This window comes from Crocuta crocuta, unplaced genomic scaffold, assembly GCF_008692635.1.
Source record: "Crocuta crocuta isolate KB4526 unplaced genomic scaffold, BGI_CrCroc_1.0 scaffold229, whole genome shotgun sequence".
Lineage (NCBI taxonomy): Eukaryota > Metazoa > Chordata > Mammalia > Carnivora > Hyaenidae > Crocuta > Crocuta crocuta.
The window spans coordinates 3,959,598-3,974,458 of NW_027536464.1; the positions used below are offsets into that span (position 1 = coordinate 3,959,598).

Genomic DNA, 14,861 nt, shown 5'->3' on the forward strand with positions numbered 1-14,861 from the left:
ACTTCTCAATCCTTTCCTTCATTACCCGTTTAACGATTCGTAGTTCTAATTCAGAGTTTATTATGCTCCCTTTACCAGACTATACGCTCCACGACGGCAGGACGTCGTTATCATTCACCACTGCGCCTCCAGCACAGAGCACAAGCCCACCGAATACGGTTGGAGAAATAAATTCGTGAAATCGTGATAGTGCCGCTGGACAGCCACTAGTGTGGCATGAGAAAGGGACACACCGAAACGAAGAGCAAAGGAGCCGCCTTGGAGAAAACACCGGGGTCCCTGAAGTGACAAGACCGGAAGGGTGGAGCTGGACCTCCGGGACGAGCGGTTGGGAGGGGCTGCACAGTGAGGCGGGCGTTGGGGAATGACAACCGGCGAAGACACAAACTTGCAAAGGCAGGAAGTGAGGGGGAACTGAGGGAAAGCGGAGGTGGCCGGCGGACGGGGTGGGGGTCGCGCATGCGCCACCCCAGTCTCCGCGGCGACCCTGCGTGCGCGCGCACGCGCGGGGTCGAAGCGGAAATGGCGCCGCGGGGCCGCGCGTCCGGGCAGCGAGCGGAAGTGGGTGTGAGAGCGGAAGTGGCCGGCTGGAGCCGGGGGCTGGGCGGGGACCGGGCTNCCCCACCCCGGTCCCTCTTCCCTTTTCCCTTAACCTCCTACCCCACCCAGCCCCCCTCCTCAGGGGGCAGCAGGGCCGCTCCCTTCGTCCTTTCCTTCCTTATCCACCCTCACCGTCCCTTGTTTCTCCATCCCCTGCTTCGGGCAGCCGCCGCCATGATCCTGCTGGAGGTGAACAACCGCATCATTGAGGAGACGCTCGCGCTCAAGTTCGAGAACGCGGCTGCCGGGTGAGCGCGCCCCGGGGGCCGGTGGGTGGCGGGGGAAGCTGAGTTGACCCACGCTAATCCCTAGTATCGCTCAGTTCCCCCCAGTCCTGGAGGCACGAGGTGGGAGACCTGGCCGGGTGTGGGGACGGCCCGGGCGGGGTAGACGTGGGAGGCGACTGGGCGCGGCGGGGTGAGGGGCAGAGATGCGCGGGGAGAGGCTCGGAGGAAGGATGCGGAAGCGGCAAGTGGACAGGAGCGCGCGTGCCAAAGGTCAGGAGACCTGTGGGACGTGAGGGCAGCTGGGCCCGGAATTCTGGCCGAGCGAGCAGGGGACCCCTTCCTTCCGTATTCCCCGTCATTGTTCTGAACCCGAAGAAAGCCCGTTTGGGATTGGATTGAAAGGAGTTTCCAGGAATTCCCAAGACTGGAGGAGGGAAGAGGATTCAGGCCCAGATCACCATCAGCCTTCTCGCTCCCCGTCCCCACCTCTTCGTCTAAAGGAACAGGAGGCAAGACTGAAAGCAGACTCAGTCTTGCAGCCGGATAAATGCGACTTCTCTGGTTTCCCTTCTTGGAACAGAGCTGTAGGACACATTGGCCATTTTGTTACATACGTCTCAAGCAAAGCTCACAGTCTCCCAGTCCACACCCCTTCCTTATCGCTCTTCTGAGGTTCTCATTCTCCTTTTCCCCACCCAATTATCTTTTAAACTCTTATACAAGATCCCTGCTCTGTGGTTTCTTCCGTGGTAATCCTGGCCCAGGTACACACTTCAAAGCATACAAAGTCTATATGTAAAGTTTTTAGATTACCTTTCTTACTATTGGCCTTTGTAAAGGTAGGTTTAGCTCTTGGGTCCAAGGCAGCCTTCTCTGCGAAACATGGGAATCTCCGTAGAAAACAACCTTCTCCCCCAAAGCTGCTTGGCTTTCTAACATTTAAAAGTGAGCCGAGGATTTTAGCTTCGAATTTATGGTGGCTTGTATGTAGTCAGTCCCTTTGCATCACTTCCCCATTGTGAGGATGGGGCTTCCCATCATGATTGCACAGTTGAGAAAATAAGTGCAAACTTTCTGGTGAACCGGGAACTAGTGATGGGAAAGTAGGTGCTTGGAGATCTGCAGACAGAGGATTGATTGGTGGAGGGGAAATTCTGAGTAGTCATAATGAACTTGTGGCTTGGCATTAAAAAAAATACTTCTAACTCACTGCTTAAATTGAATATTTTGTGTCTCCTATCCTTTTTAGTAGGGTTACAGATTTTATCTGTAAAATAAAGCACGGCTTTCCATGATTTAACGCATACAGTGAGCAGTAGCTGCTGCTTCCTGCCAGGGGCTGCAGTTGCTTGTATTTTAGGGTAACTTAACTTCTTGTCTTCAGCCTCACATACCAGTTCGTTTGCATTTTAAGTGTTCAAGTGAATCAGATCAGAGTCTTATTTGGGGTGATTGCCATGGACTTTTTTGAACAGTGTAGCACAGAGGAGGAAGTTAAATTAACTTCTGCATTTTCACAGCTGAACCTGTTACATGCATTTTCGAGTCCAGACTAGCAAAGAAGGAGATCTGGGTGGCTATAAGCTGATCAACAAGATAAATGCCTGTTCATCTTCAAGTAGAAGCATGCTTTGTAGTGTAGAAGTACAGTCACATCTATTTTGTGTATTTGTGATTCCAAACTGAAGCCCATTATCCAGAATGTCAGCTAGAAAATTAACTCTTACAACATATACTCTTTCTGAGGAATTAAAATAGACACTCAAGTCTGGAAGCCTAAGTTAGAATTTCTAGGACATTTCTTAGCAAAGCATATGTTCTAGCAGTATTGGATATTGGGGCAGGGCAGCCCAATATGGCCTGTCTTCCCTTTGAAAAGTGGCTTTAAATAGATTGCCCCAAAACATATTCTGCTGAAAAGCACTTTGAAAATGTTTGAAAAGAGACCCTAATATAAGGCCTAGGAAGTAGGGCTTTCCTGGAGTTGTAGATATAACAACCGGCAGAAGCTGGCATCTAAGCCCACTGTTGAGTTTCCAGGCATGCACCGTGAGGCAGCAGTGAAGTAGTTACCATGTTTATCAAGGTGCATGGCTACTATACCAGAACTTCTGGCAAAAAATGAGGAGTGTGATAATCATAAACATTATGGGATTCTTCCAGTGCTCCAAGGAGGAACAGAGAAAGGAGGTCTTTCTGAGAGAGCCTATTGGCGAAAGGGCAAGATGTGGTAGGGTGGAGATGGGAGAAAGACGTTCATAAGGGGAGTAGCTGGGAGGAGAACCCCTGGAATTTGAGAGGCTTCACCGATGTGGGAACCTGCTGGGAGACGTCAGCTCCACCCTACTTGACACTTCTCTGAGTGCGCAGAGAACAGTTACACTGCTCAAACCAATTGGGGAAATTATACTTCTGAGCAGCCTTTTCCTGAGCGAATCTCATCAGTCTTGTGATGCCCCAACCAGAAGCTACATGTGGCCAGTTAAACTTAAGAATTAAAGTGGAATAAAACTAAGTTCCGGCCACAGTCGTAGTGCTCAGTTGCCGCATGTGGCTAGTAGCAGCCATATTTGGACAACACAGATTCAGAACATTTCCATTATTGCAGAAAGTTCTGTTCTACAGCACTAGCACTGTTGCAGCTGCTGAAAATGCAAGCATGAGGTAGGCTTAAAAATAGTGCAGTGGTATATGCTGCAGAGTACACTTCAGTAATTTTCCTCTTGAGGTTGATTTTTTTTTTTCTAATCATGCCTCAGATCATCCTTATGGATCTTGCGTGTGACATCCTACTAAATGTCTAAACTTCCTTTGGGTAGAGCAGTTCTTTTCTCTGAACTGTTTAGCACTGGGTCATGATCACCTTTTAATTTGGAGGCAGAAATGACAAAGCCTTTGAGACAAAGATTCATTCCAAACAAATGGCTTTTTATTTTTACCACACTCCTGTGAAAATGGCTTATTGGAATGATTCATATGTCCTCCCAAAATGAGAATTATTGGTAAATTGTCTCCCTGACAGCCTAGAGACTAAGAGAACACGCTGATTGAAAAGCCATGCTCAATACCGCAGATAACCTCACATGCAGGTCTTGTCCACAGCATCATCTTTTCATTTAGGAATTCTTACCCAAGTACCCAATTAAAGCAGAAGCCATCTGGCAAATTAACTTAATTTTTTGTTGTTACCGTGTACATACCAAAAACCTTTTCAGCCTCAGAAGCTGGGCCTGTCATCTCAGCTAGAGTCTGGAGTCCAGAATTGAGGAAATGCTGTCAGATGCCAATTGCTGTTGATTTTAAGTGCATGCTGGTCCCTTGACACAGCTGTGCATATTGTGGGGCTCTGTGGTTCTGTGAGGGGGAGTGAGGCTCAGTAAGCACGTGGTGCCAGTTGGGGTGGGCAAGGACTGTGGGAGGAGAAATTTGAGAAAGGAATAAATTAAATCTTGCTGATACCCTGTTCTCATTCCTAAATATGCTGATATGTCCTCAGAGAGGCATTCAAGTTTGGAGTGATTTGGAATTAGGACATTGTTTAAGCATTCAGAAGAAATAGAATGGTCAGATTGGCCTTTTAACAGATCATTAGAGGTGCACACAGCTGCCTGACTTCTGACCTCTGCAGCGCTGCTTGGGGCATGAAGCCCCAGAGCCACATTCCCCCCCCCAACTGATGACTCCTTAAGGGCAGGGCCTGTCCCTGGTCATCATTCTTTCCCAACATCCTCCACTGTATATAGAGTCAGCTCAGTAAATATTTACTCCAGGGACTGGGTGAGCCCAGATAGAATGGATCTTCATTTCTTTAAGTGTTGATTTATTACTTTTCTGACATTGTGTGAATCGGCTTTTAGATCATCTTTGTATCTCCTTTGAGATACAGCCTAGCAGAGAGTGAGGGCCACATTCCTCTAGTCTTTGCTCAAATGGGATGATAAGAGCCTTTTAGGAGAATTACAGAAGAGAGGTCAGAAACCTTATAGTGAGACAGCAGAATTCAATAATTCCTCTCATTCAGCTCATGGAAGGGATAAGTAGAAGAGAGACATAAATGCCCAGATGGGGAATTGGATGCATTCAGGAGTAAAGACTCCCAAGATCCTTAATGAGAAAAGAGGATCGGAAAATGAAGTTGTCAGGAGTTCTTTATCGATTGATTAGTAACATTCTAGAAACTTCCTTAGATAAGGATAGGAGTAGGGGTGCCTGGGTGGCTCAGCTGATTAAGCGTTCAACTTCCTCTCAAGTCATGATCTCACAGTGAGTTCAGGCCCCACGTCGTCCTCTGTGCTGACAACTCAGAGCCTGGAACCTGCTTCAGATTCTGTGTGTCTGTCTCCCCCTCCTCCGTTCATGCTCATGCTCTCTTTTTTCTCATAAAAATAAATGAACGTTTACTTATTTATTTATTTTTGAGAAAAAGGATAGAAAATTTTTTCTAAGGACTTTAAGAATAGTTTTTGAAACCCATCTTAATGGATTGTCCAATCCATTAAGTGTCTTGTGCTATCCACTCAGTAACCCTGAAGGCTTATCTAAGCTGGTTTGTTTTAGAATTCTGGACATTACAACACTCTGATACTAACAGGGTTCTGTTTCTCCTTGTACTGCTGACCAGTTCCTGATTCTGGGATTTAGCACAATCCTACAGCTTCTCCCAGTCATGGCTTCAAAGTGTGGTCTCTCCTGACTCCACTTAGAAGAAAAACTAACTCGGGGCGCCTGAGTGGCTTAGTCGGTTGAGCATCCGACTTTCGCTTAGGTCAAGATCNGGGTGAAACATTTAAAAAAAAAAAAAAAAAGAATTATAAAAAAAAAGAAGAAAAACTAACTCATTGATGACCATCTATGAATTAGACACTTTGCTGTAAGCTTTAACAGAATTTAATTTGATTTCAAAATGTGCCTGTGTGACAGCAGTTCCCATTTACAGTTGAGAAAACTAGGGCTCTTGGGAGCTGCAGAGGGAGTAGACGGATATATTAAGTACTGTGCAGATACCCTTCTCTGGTGACTTCTGACCTTGTTTATGATATGTTACACGCAGAACATGGTATTTTTAAGGCGCATTGGGTGGATGGCTTAGCCTAGAGGCCCTGCCACTGGACTGCCCTAAAGGCTGCAAGGATCGTTACTCTCTCAGCAGGTCTGTAACTTAGTCACAAGACACGGATTGGGAAACTTGTACACATGTCATCTCAATTAGTCTTCACAACAACCTGTTAATCTCCATTTTCTAGAAAAGGAACCTGAAGCTCAGCAACATTGAGTAACATTGAACATGGTTACATAGCCAATAAATGACAGGACTTGAAGCGAACAGTCAACTCAGAAGGATTTGCTTTTATTGTGATTAAAATCACCCTCGGCATCTGAAACTTTAGCAGATGGTAAAACAAAAAACAACTTACCCATTTATCTTTTTACCTATTAAATGGTATGCTTTCCCCCAGACCAATCTTACTCCCCTCTTGCTCCTTGGTTTTAAACCACAAAAGTAAATGACAAACACTTGGTCTTGGAATTGACACCATCCTGTTTGGGCCTTGTCCCACTTGGTATGGTCTCCTTGTTGGGGCAGAGTTGTGACCCCCCATGTAACTTCTCAGGAAGACGCCTTTGGCCTAGTGCTCTCCTCTACAGCCTGTCTCCTCTACAACCTTTTGTGCACTCGTAAATAGCAAACTAAAATATTGATGGCGGTTATTTGATAGGTATTCCCAAGTCAGGCAGCAAATCACTTAGGATGGCTCTTAGTGAGCAACTTCTCCCTGTGCTTAGGGAACCTTACAGCCTAGAGAAATTCAGAGTTTCAACTTAAGGGGTTTACGGCTTAGAATCCTAAAGTTGTTTATACCTAATTTTTCTCGGTCTATTGATGAAGTAGAAGAGTGGGAAACTCAGTCCTCCTTTGGCTGAGTTAAAGATTAAAAAAAAAAAAAGACCCAACCACCTACTAAGTGATCCAATATGGACTTTTACAAGCCTCCACCCTGACTTTTTGGCACAGCCACCCTTCCCCAGAAAAATACACTTTGGTGCTTCCTCCCATTGTGCAGCCTCTTAATGTTTCATCTAAATGAGTCGTAGATTAATGTTTGTCCTTCTTCTTCCTTTGTCCTTGTTGTTTAGAGAAGAGGAATGGTGGTTGGGCATTTATTGCCTTTGTCTCCTGGGTGCAGTTTCAAAAGAAAGCTCAGAAGCAATTTAAATTTTCATTTCTTTTTTTTTTTCCATCATATTCTGAACTCACTGCTTCCCTGTAAACACACTTGATGCTTCCATTCGTAGAGACTCCTGAAGTGTTTTTCCTTAGTCACATATGGATGGCTTTGACAGGGTAGGGTGGAACTTCATATGTGACTGTATAGGTTGATTTTTCAACAGGGCTAACATATGCTTAATAGAAGCCAGTTTCCTGGAAGGGGATTGTTTAGCATCTGTAGCAGCTTTTTTACAGTCATAAACCACACTCTCTGTTCCATTATTTCCCAGCAACCCTGGAGGACAGTTCGGTCTTGGTTCCCTTTACAGGTGAGAGAGCAGAGATAGTATAAAAGATACGTACTTGATTGTGAGGTCATGAGCAAATTAGGCAAGGATAAATGTGAAAATGTGTATGTCTTGTCTGCTGGTCCATAAAACAAAGGATCATTTGAGTCATAGGTAGCAAGTGATAAAACCGTGGCGTCTTCCTTTGTTTCCTACTGTTGGGCTTGGAGGAGAAGTGGGGCTATCACGTAAGGTAGCTTTTCACAGGAGGTTAATTGACCATTATTGTTTATAGCTAGGATGTATGTCATGCTTTCTAGGTAAGAACTCAGCAACATTTATCAAAGAGAAGTTTACGTACCAGGCTGAGCGGGGAGCTGCACAGAATGTATCAGGCTGTCGTCTTTGCCTTCCAGGATAAGCTGTTTCATGTCCGTTCTTTTGCTTTATCTTTAGCAGTTCTATGAGGTCAGTAGGGTCATTATGTTCTCCCATTTTATAGATGAATAGGTGAGAAAATAAAGGTGTGTGGGTGTTAACTTGTCTGAAAACATGGTCTTGATGAAAAGCTAAAGTTGGAAAATTGGAGTCCTGACTGTTCCCAGTGATTTCACTGTTACCTTGTGCTGCGCTTTCTGTGGAAGCGTCGCTCTGGAATTTAAAAACAAAGCAAAACTAGGGTAGAATCAGTCAGAGAGGGCTTCGTGGAAAAGAGTGGTGAGGACTTTGGTGACATAAAGGGAGAGGAAAAGGTGTGTAGGAAGACGTACAAGTTGTCTCTGAAATGATACAGGACTTTCGTGTTTTGTTTTATGGCCTGCAATCATCCTTTCATCTTAGGTAAATTAAAACCATTCTACATTTGTTTAGCAGTTTTCCTGATGAATGTACTACCTCCACCTCCCTCACTGTTGTCCTGTGGGAGAGACATCGATCAAAAGATAGTGTTTTGTAGTTCACAGATGCAAAGGTGTATATCATAGTCTTAAGGAATTCTGAATTGAAGTTAAGTGCCAAACACGGCAGAGATTCGACAGCAGCTGGAAAGCAAAAACTGTACCCGCCCTGCTTCCTTTTTGTAGCCTCCACTGTAATTAAGCCCAAAGGTTCAGGTACATGAGAAAATGAATCGTGTACTCAGATCATCAGTCGGCATAGGATTGGTACCGAATGCTCTGATCGACAGTAAAGCTTGGGAGCCTTTGCGGATCTCCTTGAAGGCAAGCAGCAATACAGAGGTCTTAACTAAGGGACTTCTCTTTTGTTTTGCAGTAACAAACCAGAAGCAGTAGAAGTAACATTTGCAGGTAAGTGTTCTTACCTCAACCCTGTGAAGATAATATAAAAATAGAAAAACAAAATAGTTTCTAAAATAAATTTTGACATTTGTGGTACCTTGATCATCAAGGCTTTTTTGAGGTCTTTGTTTTAGATGATTATTTTGTGGATTTATTAAAGTTAACCTGCTAATACCTTAGAAGGTTGGGTTTAATTTTGTGGTACCAACTAAAATTTAATTTGTAAGTATTAAATTACTGTCTTTAAGTAGCCTTCATCTCAGTTTGCCTAGCACTAGAGTAGTGGGGAAACATGGAAAATGCTAGAGACCTGTTCAGCAAGTCAGAGATTATTGCTTTTTATTTCCTATAAAGAATTAGATACTGATACTACACACTTGTTATGTGAACTTCAAGGAGTTAAACAGTCACCCTCTGTAAAATGAGGGTACTTGACTAGATGGTCTTGGAAGACTTCTTGCAGTTCTAGTGCTGTGATAGGAGTCCAAGCACTATCCCTGTCCCCCCCTACTGACTAGCAATGCCAGATCTCAAAGTGATGGCACTCCGCACGTGGTTTCAGGAACTACACAGGGGGAGCCCTCTCTGTGCAGGAGAATAGCCGAAGAGAAGGGAGACCTATATAGAGATTAGAAGAAACTCCAGAGATAACCAAATGCAGTGTGGGGACCTTGTTTGGATCCTAATTCAAATAAGACAACAGTATTTTAAACCCGTGTTTGTTGTTGTTGTTTTGTTCTTTGAGACCGAATATTTGAAGACATGACTGGATATTTGATAAGTTGTTATAAAAAATTTAGGCATGGCAACAGTATTGTGGCTGTATTTTCTAAAAATTCTTCTTTATCATTTAGAGATACGTTCTGAGATATTTATGAATGAAACAACGTGATGTCTCAGATTTGTTTCAGAATAAGTCATTGGGAGGGGGTATCCCAATAAGATTGGGCTGTGTGTTGATCATTGGTGAAGCCACATGGTGGGAATTAGTTCGTTATACATGATCTCGTATGCATGTTTAACATACATCACAACAAAAGCTTTTTAAGAAATAATTTTCAGCACCAAGCTGTGATGAAGATAAAATAGCTTTGTAATTTTAGTAAAGAGCAAAGAGGGGTACCTGGGTGGCACAGTCAGTTAAGCGATGACTTTCGATTTTGGCTCAGGTCATGATCTCTCAGTTTGTAAGATTGAGCCCTTATGAACCCTGCATCAGGCCCTGCACTGACAGTGAAGAGCCTGCTTAGGGTTCTCTCTCTCTTTCCCTCTGTCCTGTCCCTCCCCTGCTCCCTCTGTCTCTCTCCCAAATTAAATAAATAAATTTTTTTCTTAAAAGGAGTAAAGTGGGGCGTCTGGGTGGCTCAGTTGATTAAAATTTCTGACTCTGTTTTGGCTTAGGTCATGATCTCACTGTTCGTGGGTTCAAGCCCCACATCGGGCTCTGCACTGACAGCACCGAGGCTGCCCTGAATTCTCTGTCTCCTTCTTTCTGCCCCTTTCCCGCACTTGCTCTCTCTCAAAAATAAACATTTAAAAAAAATTTTTTTTAAATTATAAACATTTTTTTAAAAATAAAGAGCAGAGAGAAGTACTTGAACAGTTCTGTCTCAGTGTTTATACTTTCTGCATGGATTTAAACTTTTGCTTATATGCAGATATTTTGCTTATATGCCTGCTTACAAAGGGAGACCTCCTTGTGGCCTATAACAAGGTAGGCAGGTGCTTTAAGGTCTTATTCCCCATTACCAAGTTAAGCAGTTTTATTTGCTTTCCTCACAGATTTCGATGGAGTTCTCTATCATATTTCAAATCCTAATGGAGACAAAACAAAAGTGATGGTCAGTATTTCTTTGAAATTCTACAAGGAACTTCAGGCACATGGTGCTGATGAGGTATGTTCCACATCATTCTCCTCAGGACTCTTGTTTTCCTCCTCACCTTTAACCGGCAGCTTGCCACTCATAGAAGGTCCACGGCACTGGCCACTTGGGACAGCTTGCTCACCTAAACAAGGCCTCTTGACTCCATTTTCCATAATGATACAAAGGGTGTTTTTCAGAAAAGGCTTTGGCTCTTTGCTTGGCTGTTTATTACTCTGGAAAAATAAAGATGTTCCCTAACTAATGAAAACAAAAACAACTCTCGTTCTCCAGAAAATGCACTGAAGAATATATTCTTTGACCAACATAAAAATAGCTGTTGCAAGACTTAGGCTCCATTCTATTTCTGTAATACAGTGAGGCAGGTGTATAACTCTGGCCCTAAAGGTTTATGATTTAATTTCTTATTCTGGAAATTGAGACACAAGTCTACCCTTACAGTTTTTTTATTTAAACTTCTTTAGAGCTAGCCTCTTTGAGTAAGTATCTTTTCTTCCTTATGACTACCATAGGGGAAATAAAAGATGTCCATGCATTATGAAATTCTTGATGGCCATGCCTCATTCACTGGCTTCTTTCTATAGCTAAAGTAGCAGGTTTGGTTCCTGTTGAACTATATTTGCTCTGGGGAGAGCCATTTATGGAAGAAAGAAAATGCTGTTACACCAGTGTGCACACGTTGTGGTTGGGTCTCAAAGCAGGAAGTATGACTCAGTTCCTGAATCAGTTTTCAAATATCTTTTAGTTTTAACAAGCTAGGTTCTCTTTAATCTGGTGAATGAAGATACGGCCATTTCTGTTTTCTTTGTGATTAAGAGTAGTAGCTTTTGAGTTACTTAAAATTTATGCAATGAAAAGGCTATCTGCAAAAATAAAATCAGAATCTGAATAATATTTTGGTATAAAAACTAAAATTTGATGTTAGCCAAATAGAATACCAAGAACCATAGGCAATCATTTCTCTTAAATATTCATGTGTAATTGATCTGTCCCAGCATTTCAAGGGAAGAGCCAAAACCTTTTCTGATTTGCCTCATAAGTTGAAGGGTAGAAGAAACATTTAAAGAATTTGTGTTCAAGGTTATTGTACATGAAAGAAAAGCTTCAGGAGGAAGACCTGGCCCTATAAAGCATAAGAAGGATCATTCTATAAAAGCTAGAGGCCGACTCTTTTCTTTACCAGATTAAGAGCAAGAAGAAACAAGTGACTGTTAAGGTGGCCCTGCTTTTGATTAACCGCGAAATAACTAGCTGAAAAGAATTGCTAAACCTTTGAATAGACAGCTAAAAATTACGTAATCATTTTCCCTAATCAGCCCTCTCTGTGTAAAGATGCAGGTGCGGTGATAATAATAATCCGTGGAAGGGGAAGAAAGTGTTACAGCTAGGTTTCTTAAATCTCCTTTCCAGACTGCTCTCCTCGCACTGGAGCTCCCTAACAGTGCTATTCTTGTAGCTCCCACAGGGCCAAAGAGCCAGCTCCACCCGCTCAAGAGGGTGGAGCAAGTAACCTTCACAGTTTCGGAGCAGAGTGCACAGTAAATGGCTCCCTGGGTTGGTTAAACAGTGACCAGCCTGTGATAACCAGAGGAAGCTTGTTACTTTGAAAGCCTCTGCTGCTAGGGTGGGAAGGTCTGATGGTGAGGACCAGCAGTTGCCTCCTCCCATCTCCTGGTGTCAGGTTGGAAGAGGGGCCTCTCATTGAAAAAGGAAATTATGCATGGTTAAAAGTGCAAGTGAAATAAACAGGGAAGGGTTCATTGGTTTCACCAACGGGAGGGAGCAAAGGAGTTGAAAGTGGTAGAAATTCAGCCAGAAGAACCTCTCAGATCTCAGAATATTAACTTAGTGAACCTGGAATTAAACTAAATCTTAGGAGCTATAGGTTTTTTTCTGCCACATCTAACGTTCCCTTCCTCCAGATACCCATAGTGCACACAGTACAGAACTGTAGCTCAGAGGTAGGATGCTAGTGAAAATTCTCAAGGGACGTGCCTGTTGCTACCCCCACCCCTCCACCAGAACTTTTTGGGGGAAGTGGTATATAGGACAGCTGAAGGTCAGATCTCCCTCAGTTTGTTGTGCCACCAACAAACTCTGTGACCTTGAACCTCTCCCTTCAGTTCCTCTTCTGTAAAAGAGATAACCTCACAGTGGCTATATGGTCACCAGATCACAACTGAATGTGGCATCACTGGTCTTTTGCCTTTTTATACAAACAAGTGTCATCACTAATCCATGCTTTGAGGTCCATTCTGTTATCTGTATTTGCACATGGAGAATTTCTTCCACCTGTAGGAAAATGGTTAAATATGTGGAATCTTAAAGAATATTTAAGACTAGGGAGGAAAGAACTTTACCACGTGATACTTTTTCCAAATAGGACGTAAATACATGGTTAGGGTTTTTTAAAAATAGAAAATACATTGAAAGTAAGATTAGAAGAAACAGTATTCACTCAGCTCTGTTTATTGCAAGTCCCTGTATGTGGACATGTGTTGGTGCAGAGACCACAGTGCAGAGCAGGGCTGAGGCGAGCGGGGCTGAGCGCCTGCTTGCATAGATCTCCCCTCTAGTGCTCCCTGTGTTCGCAGTCCTTTTCTCTGTTTGATAGAATTCTGTTAAAGATGCATGTATAACTCTTACAGTTAAAACAAAAGTTAATGGTTTTGTTTACTTTTAATCGGTAACTGGGGCGCCTGGGTGGCTCAGTCGCTTGGGCGGCCAACTTCGGCTCAGGTCATGATCTCACGGTTCGTGCGTTCGAGCCCCATGTCGGGCTCTGTGCTGACAGCCAGCTCAGAGCCTGGAGCCTGTTTCACGTTTTGTGTCTCCCTCTCTCTCTGCCCCTCCCCTGCTCGCTTGCTCGCTCTCTTTCTCTCAGAAATAAATTTTTAAAAAACATTAAAAGTAAAAAAATAATAATAATAATTGGTAACTTGTCACAGAATAAGTGTCTTTTTTTTTTTATTTTTTCATTTTTTTCATTTTTGGTATCCTAGAAAATTTCAGAGGGCCATTATGTGTTTGTGGTGAGATAGGGTTAAGACATTGACTGAATGTCTGAAGACAAAACCGTGCAGCCCTTTACACTACTGTTACATACACCATTACGTATACTGGACTCAGGGGTGACACTTTCCCTCCCTAAGTATGTTTTTAATGAGGGTTAAGAATAAGTTATGTCTATGTTAATCTCTTAGTGATATAAAGACTACTAAACACCAAAAAAATTATTAAGTTCTGATGATTCTAATATTTACTTTCTTGTATCTTTAGATAGCTGCTTTTCTACTGCTTAATGTATCCTATATAACATTTAAGTCTGAACTAGTCCTTCCAAAATAAAAGGTTTGTTTCTTAAACTGCCAGCCTAGGAGAAATTACCTCCAGGTGAAGTAGTCGTACTGACAGAAGAAATAGGAAGGTGTAACAAGGGCTATTTTATCATTTACTCCCAAAAGCTAGATAGTAGCCAGCAGTAACTATTGGTTTTAGGGAAAAAAACATTAGAGAGTACAGTCTTCTGTGGACCCTCCAGTATAAATAACTGGCTGTGGTTCAGTTGTCTTTTGTCTTTTGCCATAAAACTGGTGATGAGCTAAATAATTTTAAAGTTTACAAGATAAGCAGGCTAACCGGAATCCGATCCCAGCAATTCTGGTTTTAGCTCTTCACTTACCTCAGTTCCTGGTTTGGCCTGTACTTAGTTGGTAACGGACATAACCCACTCGCACTCGGGTTTGGCATCCTTCTGCACTTTTGAAAACATGTTGGTGTGTAGTATTTGGTCTGGAGGAAAACAGAGAACATATAAAGGGTGTGACTGAGTCCTAAAAGAGTAAAAGATGAGCCTTGACTGAAAAACAGACCCTAGATTAATTAACTTTTTGTATTCAGTCTCTGTTCCATGAGTGACTTGCTTGGTAACTCAGATATATCTGCTTCTCCTTGTGTATCCGATGTCCCATCTACCAAATGAAAGTCAGGAAGAATTCTGGCTTAGAAGAAGCTTGGCAAATTCAGTGCTTTTAAAAAAAAAAATGACATTATCATGGCCTTTGGATTAACATTTGTTTTTTGTATTTTCTAGTTACTAAAGAGGGTATATGGGAGCTTCTTGGTAAATCCCGAATCAGGTATGTAGTCCTGTAAGCAACTGTGGAGTGACCTGAAAAGAGACCTGTCTTATTTGTACTCTGCTTTTTTTTTTTAACCAAAGCATTTCATTTAAATATTGTTCATTATACACATATTTCTGCCTGAGCCCAGTTCCCACTTCAGTCTTCTCCATAAAAATAAAAATAAAGCTATTTTTAAAAGCTAAGGGGCTCTGCATTGTCCAGTGGTGGTTCACA

General features: G+C 42.8%; 1 protein-coding gene across 1 annotated transcript in view; it reads left to right on the top strand.

Annotated features, from left to right (window-relative positions):
- Nucleotides 1-642: 642 nt before the first annotated feature.
- ARPC2 (actin related protein 2/3 complex subunit 2) overlaps nt 643-14,861 on the top strand; it is a 28,335-nt gene continuing 14,116 nt past the window's right edge. The window contains exons 1-4 of the mRNA XM_077748653.1: nt 643-848; nt 8,595-8,629; nt 10,403-10,515; nt 14,597-14,642. Of these exons, the coding sequence (XP_077604779.1) occupies nt 775-848; nt 8,595-8,629; nt 10,403-10,515; nt 14,597-14,642 (268 nt within the window). The 5' untranslated portion in view covers nt 643-774. The remainder of the gene's footprint in view (nt 849-8,594; nt 8,630-10,402; nt 10,516-14,596; nt 14,643-14,861) is intronic.